Below are 14,549 nucleotides of genomic sequence, written 5' to 3' on the forward strand. Positions count from 1 at the left end.
GGGGGGGGGGGGGGTGTCCCTACATGCTTGGCAGCAGACCCAGCAGTGGACCAGAAGTACTTCCGATACTTCTGCGCAGGGGACCCCCCACCCCCGGCTCAGCACCTGGTGCCTCCTGGGTCTGGGGGGCACCCAGAGTCCCCCTGCAGCTGATCGCCAAGCCAGGGGGTACGCGGGGGGAGGGTCCACCACCAAGCACACAGGTACCTTGGAGGTACATAGAATAAAAACCATATAAAAGCTGTTTCTATGGAATAACGCTCTGATTTCAAATAGAGATTCAGCTGATTCTTAAAAAAAAAAAAAAAAAGTCAGGAGAGTAATCCAAATCAGCAAATCGAATCACTATCCCCCGAATCAGGCCGAATTTGAAGTGAATACTGCCCGTTTTGCACACCCCTAGTACACACTTGTCCTCAAACACTTTCATGCTATTTAGCAGAGGTGAAACTTTCTGCAAAACAAACTAGTTGTAAATATTTTTTAGGAATGCTAAATAAATAATATCTTGTGTACAGTTAACCATAATTAGGTTAAAACAAAGAAAACCTTCTACAATGGGGGGCAGCCACTCACACAAATCATATTGCCATTAACAGCACCACAGTACAAGATAATCACAGCAATGATATCTGAATATATAAACACTGAAATAAAATCACTGAGTCAAGTTTTAAAATTTAAAATAAAGTATTCACTGTCTATGCCTTCTGTACAATGTACTTAAGAAATTTTGTACATTTCCTGATGCTTTTTATGGTCCAACATTCACAAAGTTTTCTTATTAAAAAAAAAACATTTACCTGCGTCTGATTAACAGTAGGCATCAAAGAGTGGAGAGGTATGATAACAAATCTATCTGCAAATTAGAACAGTATGCATTATAATATAGAATGAAAAATACAATTCTTATACAGCAGAAATGAACAAACTGAACAAAAAAAGAATGTGTGTACAGCTATTGTTTACTACTACCAAGGCTATATATAGATGTCCCAGGAGAAAGCATTTCCCCACCCATGACTACAGACAAGACCACTGTCCTGCTTCAAGTCTTGCCAAAGTATGCAGGATAAATTGTGTTACCACATTTTTCCAGGACAACATGGTATGTGGCTGTAAGGTTATCACAGCCTTTTCCATAACCAAGCTGGTTAGCTGTGGTTGGCCATCTACCTGCAGAGAAGCAGCCATGCAACTTGGAAGAACCAGGGGTGTTTATACACATGCTCTGGGAGTGGGGGTGGAGAGGATGTTGCACTTAGAGCACCCAAGGGCTGCAGACTTGCAGTGTGGACCCAAGCCAGAGTCCCCTTGTCAGCCTTACTCTCTCATAGGTGCAGGTGATCTGCAAGTAGATCTGGCTATCAAAGCTTTAATTTAGCTATGGCTGTGAGAGGGCCGACACAGGGAGAGGGGGGACCAAGGCCACCAGGGGAAGCCCGACTGGTTGGGCTCAAACTTATCTGCCTGGCCAAAGCAAATAGATTGGATTCTGGGTGACTACATGCTGAACACAGATCCCTGCTGACATTCCACAGTTTGCATTTCATTCACAGAAATGATCAGAAACATTACAAGCTCATGGACCATTTTTTTGTGTTTCTCCAACTGAGAGCCCCTCTACATATGCATTAGATCCCATGATGCTTGTACCTGCACAATTCATATAATCCATACATGCACGGTATGATTGTGGAATCGCAAATGAAATCCCATCATACCTTATTGCCAGTGCTGCAGCTACTGTGATCTCCCAGCCACAGGGGCACCATGTGTACCCTCACAGCTGCTTTCCAACTGCAGGAGTGTGTGGCAGCCCTCCAGGGCTGGGAACTCCCAATGTTGGGCATGCACATGGACTCCTTCAACTGGGAGCTCTCATGAGCTGAAAAGACTGCCAGCTACAGAGGCCCAGGGCCACACATTCAAGTAATGGCATTATAGGAAGCAGTTACAAATTTATTACACGTTTTGTGGAATATCTTTGTAGCTTATTCCTTTTTATCATGCCACTAATTGATTGAATGTGTAACTGGATGACAACTTAAGGCATAATTAACTGGTTAATCATGCCCTAAATGTAATGTATAGATGGGGCCTCGTATGCATCAAGAGGACAGAGCAAATAGTTCTGTACCCAGAAGATATGAGCCATCATTATTCCAAGAAATGTTGTGCTGGTCTCTATTAAAAGACTTTTAAGAAGTCTTTCAAACAGCAAGACTGAATCAGCAAAGAGGAATGAAGACGACAAGCTCAATTCTCTATAGAGGAAGACAAGGTAGGAAAGTTCTGACATGAGACAAGACAGAGGAAATGCAAGTCTGAGACTCATCAATATGGAGACAAAAGCTAAAATATGGGAAGCCAATGGCATTGCCAACAGTCTCAGATGAAAGACACTACTAATGCAAAAATAATTCACGTTATAAAGAATGAGGAAGAGAAAGACTGTGAAAAAACGCATTGCCAAGTATGTAGGGATCTAAGGAACCACAAGAAAATAGTGAAGAAATTTTCATCGGGGAGGGGGAGAGAGACACGGACACAGAACTCTTAGAATCTATATAGGAAAAACAAAATATATTACCCGATTTAAACATGACTTGTGACATCAAGAGATCATGTAAAGTGCTAATGTTGTCCCAGCCTGGGAGAAACACCAATATTGCACCATCCTACATATAAAAACGGGGGAAAAATTGGATTATGGCTAAAGTTATAAAAGCATTTGTTCAAAATGTTTAGACAAAGTTGGGTATTATGAATAGCTGACATTTGAGACATCACTGAACAAAACATGGCACAAAACTGTATAAGCTTGTTGTTACAAAGAGATGGTTACATAACCTTTCTTAAGTTCTCTCAATACTTCAAGTTAAAATTAACACATTCCCTTGCAGAATTATTATAAAGGACATTCCAGTTCTTCAACATTCTGAGAAATTAGCAGTGCAATTAAATAAAAGACAGAGAACTAGCTGAAAAAGCAAGTATTTCTCCTCGCTCTTAGTTTTCTAATTGTTTTGCAGCATAGGATATGTGATTTTGAAAGTATATGGTTTAATATTCAATTGTCCTTTGGGGAAGACAAACAACAGATGTGCTGGATGAGGACTGAGTTATTCCATTACTCTTTCTAGAATTAACTTCAGTTTCCATGTTTGATATCTGTCTCTGGTGCAGAACCGTTCTGACAAAGTATATTTAGTTATAGTGAAAGTGGCCTTTTATTAGGGTTTCATGACTTATCGCTGGTGTATGCCTATCCATTCCATGGCCTACTTTCGCTAATAAAAAATAAAGGAATGGAACTAAAATTCTAAGTAAATTTATATAAAGAGAAAACAAGAATTACCATACTGGATCAGACCATAGGGCCATCTAGTCTGGTATCCTGCCTCCAGCAGGAGCAAAAACATGCTGCTGCAGAGGTGAGCAGTAGTTAAGTTTTTAAGCCCATTATTTTGTAAGCACACAAGACAACGGAATGTATAAATGTGTAATTAATTTAGACATCAATGGGATAGGCATATGCAGGACTAACTTAAAAAAAAAAAAAAAAAAATATACCAGTGTTGTATTCAACAGTAATGCAAAGCTTTGGTATCTCACAAGCAGGTAAACAACCTTAAGAAGGCAGAGATGTATCCTCAATGTTTGTGTTTAATTGCTGAACTAATATGACCCCATGAAATTAATTTTTTTTGAAGAAAGAAACAGGGTCCACTGTATTGAAATGAATTTGACGACTCATCTGAAATACGTAAATTTAAGACCTACTGCTCCATACAATTACGACAAGGAAATAAAACATCTCTCCACCCGTTCAAGCATTTTTTCCTAGCCACTTGTCCACTTAAGAAGATGGCAAAGCACTAGAGTTTAATTTTATATGAAATTTCTAGAGAGTATATAAGGTAACTAAGGTTGCTGTCAGTGTACCATTAAGTCAAAAAATGAATTCCAAACTACCTACTAACAACATTTTCATTTAGATTTCTATACTGGCTTCCCTCGATATTTTAGCAGTCATTTATTAATACCTCTGGGAATTAAGGTTTTTCAAATATCTCACCCTGCACTTTACTCACTACACAATGGTTCCTGCCTAGGTAAAGGATATATGCTGCATTTCAGTTGTTCAGTATATACCACAAAACAACTGATAAATGTATTTAGAGTGAGATTTTTTTCAAAGCTACTAGCAGGATTTAACTGCACAGTTTTCATTAATTTCAATAGTCTTTATCTAAGAAATCATTAAGCAGGCATTAAATTTAAGCAATTGCTTGAATTACATTGACTTAATTAAGTTGTACTCATTATTCATGGACTTGAATAGGAATTATGCATCTAAATCTTGTAGGTGACTTTGAGGAAAAAACAAACAAAAAACTTAGTTACAGTGTAGTTATAGAATCCAGCAAAATTTCCATCTACTGTGACCTCCTTGATGACCACTGACCAGTGTAGTAATTTCCTAAAGCATGGTGTCACATTTCAATATTACTGCTGTAACAGTAACAATGCTATGACAGACTTGAGTGCTCTTTGCTCAATATTTTACCTGAGCATTGGATTTTCTAAAGAATGCAAGTCTTATATATCAGTATATAAAACCTAAGTAAATGCTCCTTTTCCATCAGAAAGTGGCTTCTGGAGGGGAAAATAGAAAGTGCTGAGAAATAGAGGAGAAGGCTTATATGAATTTTAGACTACTTTTGGCATCAGCGTAACAAACTGTGTAACTATTTTAAATCTGTAATATAATTTATTTTTTTAAAGCTAGGCAGAAGGCAATCTATAAAAGGCGTCTCCATGCCTTGAGTCGTTCAGAGATACCTGAGCTTTTGTAGGCTACGATCTACTTCACCAGATGCACAGCATAGCATGTCATTTGAGAAAGGAGGCTGTACCTTATGAAAGCTCATGTCCCTTTCAAGTAGTTGGTCTATAAGGTGGTCCCCTATGCTGCCTCTGCCTAGCAAGGCAGAGTACCACTTAAAAAAAAAAAAGTTAAACTGAATGGGTTAAAAACTGTTTAGCTAGGGAAAAAAAAAAAAGAAGTTACGCTAGGCAAAAACTCACCTCTTCTTCTAAGGCAATGTATCTGATGAGTACAGCTATGAGGTCAAGGTCAACCTTGTCATCATCCATCGATTCCAAAGCAGCTATAGTACTTGTTGAATACCTATAAACATCAAGTGAATATGGAGGCAACTTGTTTGCATACAAAGCAACAATCATAGATCCATTCATAGGAATATAACCAGAAGGGGCTTCCTGGGTGATTCAGTCAAGCCCCCTATATTAGCTGGCAGTACTTCTACCCAATGATCACCCACTTCAAACCCTCACTCCTGCAACTATATGGCATAAATTCAGAAACATCAAGAGCCTCCTACAACATACCACAGATAAGAACACTATAAATGAGGGCACTTCCAAAGACCTGCCATTGCAATGGGAAAGGCTCTATACAAAACTAATTTCAATCTGACAACATAAAGTTAGCATTAATGTAGGATAATTCTTTTGACACGCTGGCATTATATTAATCTATATAGTGGGTTTAACCTAAATGTAATTTGCTGTAAAATATTGTCAGAGCTCTGGCATTATTCAAACTAATATTTAATAAAGTTGGATCACCTTACAGGGATCAGCAACCTTTTTCTGCTACAGACCACTGTTTCCAATCTGGCCCCGCACAACAAACGGTACAGCTTTGTCTCTCTAGGCCATCTAAGCCTCTTACATTTACTCTTACCACCAATCCCTGCTCCCAATGGCAATAGGGAGGGACAAATACCATGGCACGGGTAAATTCAGACACGAAACCAGGGAAGGCCATGGAGGGGATGGGCAGTAAGAAATAGCTGTGTGCCTTCAATCCCCCACGTGACCCAAAGCTTGATCAGACCTTGGCAGACCAGATCCACCCAGTAGGCTGTTGGTTGTCAACACCTACCCTGAGATATCCCAAAATAGTACAGAAATACTAAATACTACTTGGCATTACATCTTAAATGAAAGATTTTATGTTCTATTGATATGCAATGCAAAAAAAGGCAGACTATATTAATATAACCTGTCTGAATTAAACTAAATAATTTAAGCAGCCTACAAACATTCCATGCTTCATCATTCAAACTAATGATCTTCCTGAGGGACTTAATTCAAGCCAATTAGTAAAGACTTTGGAATACATTATATAGGCATCGCTACTCGTAATTATTGCAGTCCACAACAAAAGTGGCAAAGGTAGAGAAGCTTTAAATCCACAGTGGAGAAAACACTGGATTTTTGGGTAGAATGAAGGTGTGGATGTGCAGAAGAAAAAAAAAAAAAAAACACTGTACAGGATAGGCAATATTCTAGTAAAGCATATGTTACCCTGGTAGGAGTACAGCTGATAATTTGTCCTAAAATGAAAAGTCATTCAAGAGAGGAGCAACAGAACTCAGAAGGGAAGAACGCCCAAAAAAGTGAAATGACCAAAGGAGAGGAAAACATGTTAAAAGGAAAAAAAATGTGCACTTCATTTAAAAAAAAAAAAAAAAAGGGGGGGGGGGGAGGGGGAAGTCAAGTTCAAATGAGAAAAATAAAAAAAGAACAACTCTGGAAGTGAAATGTAAGACAGCTATAAGAGAAGTAAAAAAATAAATAAATAAAAGGAGGATTTGAGGAGAAAATTTACAAGGAACAGAAGACATAGTAAGAATGTCTTACAAACTTTAAAAGCAGGAAGAATGGCAGGAAATAAGTTGAGCTACTGGATGATCAGGATGTAGAAAGAGCACCAAAGGGCAAAAAAGGCATTGCAGAAAAACTAAATGAGTTTTTTGCATCAGTCTTTATTATGGAAGATACTAGAGAGATTCCCTTGCCAGAGTCACTCCTCCCAGGGATCAAATCAATATTAGGGGTCAGTTCTAAAGTGTCAACTGATGATGTTTTAGAGGACAATGGATAACCCAAACAGTAACAAACTGCCAGGACCTGATGGCTTTCACACAAGAGATCTGAAGTTGTGGAGCTACTTCCTGTAATATGCAGCCTATCACTAAGAACAGCATAGGTACCAAGGCATGGAGAGTTTCCAATATAACATCTCTATTTAAGAGAGAGCTGGGTTACCTGTGAGAAAGGGACTTCTAAGGAAGGGCTCAGCTAGGCCTTTGACATGACCACAGGACTGCAAGAGCCATAAATACAACAAAACAAAGACTCAAGTCGAGAATATCATTCAGAAAACTGGAAAAAGCAGTGTTTTTGTTTTTAATCTGTTTAAAACAGTATGAAGAAACGGTCTGCATAAAGTTGTCAGAAGTATTTTAGAGCCCACTAGAGTCATGCATTTTATTGATTGTGGAACCAAACCATCAACAGCATTTAATACAAAGAAAAACTGAATAGGGAAGGGGATTCTAAGAGAAACAGTAGCCAGATAGTTTCTTTAAGAGACAGAATTATGGATCATATGTACCAACAGGAAAATGCATAACAGTAATAACTTTGTCTACATTAGCCTTGGCACTGGCAGCTTTTAGTCTGATCAGACCTAGAATTACATGAGTCTATCTAAAATTTTTAAGTAGCATTTCAACACTTGGTGTTATGCCTCTCATTATAGGATTGTTAGTCATATTAATCATTTGCAGCTGTAGAAGTACATGTAATTGGTAACATTTGAAGCGCAGCAAAGAAAACTAGACTGACCAACCTTCCTTGAAGCTGTTTTAGATAATCTGGCCAACGTTCTCTATAGATTTCCTCTTTTTCTTCCTTTTCTGGTCTGCTTATGTGTCCCTGCATGAAGCCCTTTTTCCAGCGAGGTCTGCGATCTGTATTTTCTGGCATATACCTTAAGTGTATGTTAAAAAGAAATTATTTATTCATAATCAAATGAAAATTATTTAAAAAAAAAGTAAAATCTGAACATTACTACATGCATTATTTTTTCAATCCACAACCAGTAAGAAACATGAGAATATTTTGCTGCACTTTATATTACAAAAGTAGTTAAGAATCTTTCCTTACAAAATAGGCACCATCCTTACAAAGCATAAAAAATGACAGTCTCTAAATATACATGAACACTATTTAGCTCAGTCTAGCAGATTGAAAGTAACAAGATGATTATGCACCATCATCTATCCTGAACAAATATTGATCTTTTTAACAGTTTTTCCTCATATTAAAAATATATTTAATTGCTACTGATAGCACCTCACATTTAGCAAGATGTTATTTATGAAATTACAACAAAAACAACTCAGTTTTCCATTAGTAAAAATGTTTTCTTAAACAAGATACCTGCCTTCAATTCAGAAGCGTCAGCTGTCACTAGAAAGAGTGAATTGCCTTTCAGTTTAGTCATGGTGGAGAGTGCTTGGCAACTTTGGTAATTCCAGAGTTCAGCTGGGCAAAAAGTAAACTTCATTCTACATATGCACCCAGTAATGTTTGCTACCATTTCATGATCTTTACATTTAGAAATGCACTGACCTTAATTTTTCAATGACATCTTCCAAAAGATATTCCACTACAGGAAAAGTGAATCCAGGTATATGAAGCATGGGACAATTGTCTAACAAGGTAAAATAAGTAGTTCTTAAACAAGTAGTGCAAGACAGGACAGAACTATAGCACTATTCTGTATTTAAAAAAGTGAAGCTAGGCTAACATTTCTCACTAGGTTTTTTTATCTTCTTAACTGCATGCTTTTTAAATCTCTGGTTTCCAGGAAAATGTATTACCTTTGAAATGGGCCAGAAAATATTCACAGAAAATGAATAAATAAAAATACCATACGTAACAAGAGCACATGCTTCCCCATATTCTTATTAGTTGTCTGAAACCCAAACCAGAGGCCACTTGTAGGCTGGAATTAGATATGAGAGAGCTTGAAATGTTCATCCCTGGATCTTTTACATTTACTAAAACCTAAAGAAAAAGCCAACTGCTGTGTAGCAGCTTCTATTACATAGTATGCTCTACTATTCTAAAAGACATCCCACTAACAGAAAATGACAGTGGCAAATATCCACGATGGAATAAATCAGGGCCATCCAACTGGCAGACCCCTGCAGCCACCTCTCCCAAGGCCATGAAGCAAGGGTGTGGGGATGTTCCTATACAGTTGGGAAGGTAGGATCTCAGGCAGCCATGCACTGCCAGCACTGTCTGCATGGTAGGGGGGACCCTAGGGTCCAGCACCAAATGCAGCCTCCAGCCAAAGGGAAGCTGGACAAGCCTGGAATAAACTAAGGAAGCATTAAGATGGTCAGCAGTTTGATGCCCGACAGTAGTGTGAAGCTATTCCTAAACCAGAAAACAACTGCAATTATAGTGTGCAAGTATGGCTAAACTACTGTAATTAATATTACAATGCAGACATTTCACTTACCAAAATATTCTGAAAATTTCTCTGCATTCAAAGTAGCACTCATCAGTATTACTTTCAGGTCTGAACGAACATTTAGGAGATCTTTAATAACAGTCATTAAGACATCTGACTGAAGATTCCTTTCATGGATTTCATCAAGGACAACATGACTAACACTGGACAATTGCCTAAAATAGAGTACAAAGATGATTATATTCTGCTTAGCATATCACAGACTAGAAGCAAATGTTAAAGAAAAAAACCCTATAAATATCACTATTAAAACAACTAGTTCACTAATTATTTCTTATGATAATTACATTTTTTTTTTCCAACAAGTTCTTACTTGTCTGATTGAAGCCACTGTAAGATGATTCCTGTTGTACAGTACAAAATGGAACCTTGTTTCCTTGGCAACCGACTGAAAAGAGATGCATTAAGAATTCCTGAGTTCTTTTTTCCAAATATTTTACAAAGTACTTTAAAAGTTCAAAAAATCAAAATGTACGCTTTAAAGTGTCTATAATGACGGTCTGTATCATTCAACTTTACTCTGTTGACTCACTCATTTAGAAATAAATTGTTGCAGGAGGAAATTAAGTAAGGGGCTATGCCACAATATTCTTCAGATGAGAACAGACAGTCAATCTGCCAGAATCAGATTGTACAGCCATTATTTATTACCATTTTGGGATTTGTTTTTCCTTACTGCCTCAAATTATTGCAGCAATTTAAAACACAGTGCAAATGACTGCTGGAGACTAACAATATGGTAGAAGATTGTTCTCTATTAAGCAGTGTTTATAAATGAGACAGTGAGCTTGGGTTCCACAAATAAGATGCGGCAAACAGGACTAAGCTGTCAAAATCTCTCTATACTGTTTACGATCTCAGATAACTTGGGCCGTATAACCCATCTGAAACATTTTAGTCTGCTATCCATTTGGCATCTTCTAATTTTTTCCAGTTTTCTAGGATTAGTATACAGTATACTCTTAGACCATAACATTGTTCTGCTTCACCTCAACAAGTACCTCTTATCTAACTCTCACAGGGCCCAAAGTTTTCCAAGAAAACCATCATTTACCTCTGCAAGCGAATTTGGTATCCTGTACTCTTCCCATTACCACATACTTCCGCCCTTTCAGCAGCAACTCTCTCTGCAACCTTAAAATCAAACCAACATGTTAAAAAGTTACAATGGTTATCTGTGAACTTCTCATTATTTCTTAATAGTCATTCCCTATAATGAAGTTGTACATGCACTTGTTAAAAAAAACAAAACAAAACAAAAACAAAAAACAACAAAAATTATATGCAACAGAACTGAAAGATATTTTAAACATCTCCTTAATTCTTCGCTGTATGACATGCAATTTTTCCTGGGCAATACACCTTCTCCCTGATGGGTATTAATAAAAAATAAATAAAAAGAAAGAAGGGTTCTATGGTCAATTGACTTCGTTCAAACAAATCTCAACTTTAGTAAATAGCTGCAAACGTAGACCAAGACCTTCCCTTAAATACACAAATTTCTGTAATTTATGTACCAAAAGTGGTATTAGCATTCATGATTCCAGGACTACAAAAAGTGTAAGTCAATTGAAGTCAACAGTATAAGACAGAGGTAAATACAGAATAGATTAAGACCCACAGCATCAGTTTTCATTAAAAATAAAAATTCAAAGCATTTACTATTAGAGTTCTCAAAATGTAACCATTTAAATAAAATGGTGTGAAATTAGCACCAAAACTAACCCAAAAGGTTTAGCTTATTTGTCTTCAATGGGCTGAAAAGCAATCCTGGGAGAACTCATGATTTTGTAATTTTGATTTACTAAGTCAACTTATTTCTTAAGGATGACCACTACATATGCATTATGTCAATTTACAGGGGGTTTTACAAGTTTTTTCAGCTTTCCCCACTTAACAGTTTTATATACTAAACTAGGGTTGGGTATTTGTTTGGTCAAATAAAGATTGGTCAACTGATTGGTCAAATCTCAGTCAAAAAACTAAACAAATTACCAACAGGTCCATATAATACACAGAAAAATCACAGATGTATAAAAAAAAATACCCCCCCCCCCTCTGTATTTTCTGTGAAGACAACTGCAAAAAATTTAGGGTTTTGTTGGGGTTTTTTGTAAAATTGCTATAATCTTTGACCACTCGGAAAAAAATATCCAGTCAGTTGACTGGTCAGCGGCCAATATTTGACTAGTCAATTGACTAGCTTGCCAACCCTATATCAAACACATATTCATTATACTCAAAGAGATTAAGGGCAAGGAGATTTTTTTTTATAAAACTTTAAAGACTCTTTGTTCATTCTGGCTACCAAGTTTCATGCAATCAAACACGCTCAGAAATGTTCATCTGTAACTTTCAAAATCCTGGACAAAGCAAAGTGCTACAGTTTTCCCAACTATTTTAGATTGTGAAATTGCTTAGGCAAGGCTTAGCTGTATTGTCTTGTGACTATCGAACTGACTGTGAAATGAAGTTGTAAGCACAGAATCTGTTATTTTTTAAAGGTGTCTTGTTTGTCACAGAACCAGACCAACTCACAAACAAGGTAGCTAGAAAACTAGGTCAAGTGCAAACTCTTATGTTCTCCTTTACTTGTAACATGCTCATATAGGATATGGGTGTTAGAACGGAAAACCTAGCTAATATCCAAGCTAAAGGCTGAGAGGGGATCTGGCGGCTGTTTACCAACTCACCAGTGGAGGTCAGCGGGAATTGGGAGAGACTGTTCCCCCCAGGCACCATCAGGGGTTACTAGAAATAATGGCCACAAATTGTTAGAAAGAAGGTTCAGGCTGGACATCGGGAGATGGTTCATGATTAGGGTTGCCAGGCTCTGGAATGGACTCCCAAGGGAGGTGGTGCTCTCTCCTGCCTTGGGGGCCTTCAAGAGGAGGATGTATAGATATTTGGCTGGGGTGTTATGACCCCAGCACTCGTTCCTGCCCAGGGCAGGGGGTTAGATCTGATGATCTGTTTAGGTCCCTTCTGACCCTAAGCACTATGATCTCTGCAAAGATAAAGGGGATTTGTTCTGGATGAATTTCCTATTGTAGGGTTCAGCCAATTTTTGGTAAATTGGTTAACTGCTGTAAAATACCTTACTGTTAGTGAATAACATTTAGCTGCAAACCTGCAAAAACAAATTATCAACAAACTTCTGTTTATTTTTACATCTGCACAACTAATTAGGGGTATAGGTGTCTGTAGGAGTGGGGATTTAGGACTAATCTCTTTGGGCAGCACAAACTTTGACAGACAGAACAGAAAATGAAAGAAAACCAAAGCTGACTGCAATCTTCTTGCAGTTCTTCAATACGAATAGGAGACACTCCTTTCTTCCTTTCTTGCAAAAATAAATTAATATTCAAAAAAGTAATATAGTTTTCACGATGATACTTACTGAGATGGCACTGATCCTCCTTGGTTGTGTGCATACAATCCTGCAAGCAGACCCTTTTCCTCTCTCAATATAGTCATCCAGAATGAACTGAGTTACTTGTGTGGTCTTTCCACAACCAGTCTCACCACTTATCACAGTTACCTGATTATTATTTATAACGTTTACCAGTTCCTATTTGAAAAGGAAAAGAAAGCATTATAATAAATGTTATATTAAGTGGACATTAGACTTCAGAAGAATTTCCTACAGACTCAGCTTTTAATTAATCTACAAAAATGCAGTAGCAATGAATACAATGTTATATAATGGGCTAATAGGGTTGCCTAAGTACCAAGCTAGCAGGCATAATACGATTCATTAGCAAAGGCTGGGTTTAAGGCTGTTTGAGTCTCAAACAGCCCATGAAATTCAACTTTAGAAGTTGACACTGCAAAGACATGGAGAAAATGGCATTTAAAAATATATATTTTAACAGTACCATATTTTGGTACATTTGATTGTTTCCATACAAAATGCTACCTCTGACAAAAATAATACATTTCAGCATAATCAAAATAAGTTCCTACAGACTGGTGAAGAATTCATCTCTTCTGAAATGAAGTCAGAGCCAATACTGATGCTTCACAAGTAAAAGGTAACTTTTATTATAAAAGGTAGGATTCTTCAGAAGAGATGCACCAAGACCAACAGGCTTTCAATTCTAAAGCTCAGCTCAAAGCCATACTTTTACAAATGCTTCTCTACTTTTTTAATAAAAGAACAAGTACGTATTCAATTTTAAAATAAAAGTATAATTTACCCTTCTCATCCCATATGAAGGTAATTTTTCTCGGAACCTCTAGGATAAAAAAAAAAAAATACATGCAGTTGAGAAGAGCATTTAAAAAACAATCCAAGGTAAAAGATATAACCAATGTTGTCTACTATCCATCTTTCAATCAGAAAACAAAACAGCATATTGGTCTTGAGTTAAGAATTGGTAGGCTTAGGTTTATTTGCATGTTTAACCACAAGCACAGTTTCCACTCAGGGCAGGGGCATGGGTGGGAAAAGAGTATTTGCAAACTTAAAGTTAAGTATGTGCATGTGTGAGAGACTGGGGCCTTTCATAGACATTAGGGCTGGAAGGGACCTCGGAAGATCATCGAGTCCAGCCCCATTTTTGTTTCATAGTTTCATCTTCTGGATTTGACTCTTAAACAAATTACAAGTTCATACTCCCACAGAGAACTTGTAGGCCAGGGGTGGGCAAAATAAGGCTCTCCAGGCCATTGTACCCAGCCTGCAGGGTGCCTAAAAATGAGTATTTATCTGCCCCGAGCTGCCTGTCAAAGATGACAGGAGCCAGTGGCAGCAAGACCAAGGAGAAGCCAGCGGCAGGACCCAGTGGCAGCAGCAGCAAGACCCAGTGGCAGCAACAGCAAGGCCCGCCCAGCCGTGCCCTGCAAGCTTCTAACCTACCAGAGGGTCCTGGCCTGTGCTCTGGGGTTGTTCCCGCCTTGCTGTACCCCAGAAGGGAACTTGGGTAAGAACTTGGGGAAAGGGGAGGGGGAGAATCAGGGAGGACCGCCGGCACAGCGGGAGCCAGCCCAGCCCAGTTGGAAGCCACATAGTGCTCCTGCTGCACCGCAGTCCCAGCACCATGGCCATAGAGTGGCAGCCGGGGGTGTGGCAGCAGTGGTGGCAAGCAGGGAAGGAAGGGCAGCGGCAGTAGCCCCC

General features: G+C 38.2%; 1 protein-coding gene across 1 annotated transcript in view; it reads right to left on the bottom strand.

Moving 5' to 3' along the window:
• Positions 1 to 14,549, bottom strand: part of DHX36 (DEAH-box helicase 36) — a 38,866-nt gene that overhangs the window by 18,801 nt on the left and 5,516 nt on the right. The window contains exons 4-13 of the mRNA XM_025214795.1: positions 13,630 to 13,668; positions 12,831 to 13,001; positions 10,485 to 10,564; positions 9,744 to 9,818; positions 9,419 to 9,585; positions 8,518 to 8,599; positions 7,733 to 7,873; positions 5,095 to 5,197; positions 2,594 to 2,681; positions 804 to 859 (exon numbers count right to left, since the gene is read on the bottom strand). Coding sequence (XP_025070580.1) covers positions 804 to 859; positions 2,594 to 2,681; positions 5,095 to 5,197; positions 7,733 to 7,873; positions 8,518 to 8,599; positions 9,419 to 9,585; positions 9,744 to 9,818; positions 10,485 to 10,564; positions 12,831 to 13,001; positions 13,630 to 13,668 — 1,002 coding nt within the window. The remainder of the gene's footprint in view (positions 1 to 803; positions 860 to 2,593; positions 2,682 to 5,094; positions 5,198 to 7,732; positions 7,874 to 8,517; positions 8,600 to 9,418; positions 9,586 to 9,743; positions 9,819 to 10,484; positions 10,565 to 12,830; positions 13,002 to 13,629; positions 13,669 to 14,549) is intronic.

Source organism: Alligator sinensis, unplaced genomic scaffold (assembly GCF_000455745.1).
Source record: "Alligator sinensis unplaced genomic scaffold, ASM45574v1 scaffold60_1, whole genome shotgun sequence".
Taxonomy (NCBI): Eukaryota; Metazoa; Chordata; order Crocodylia; family Alligatoridae; genus Alligator; species Alligator sinensis.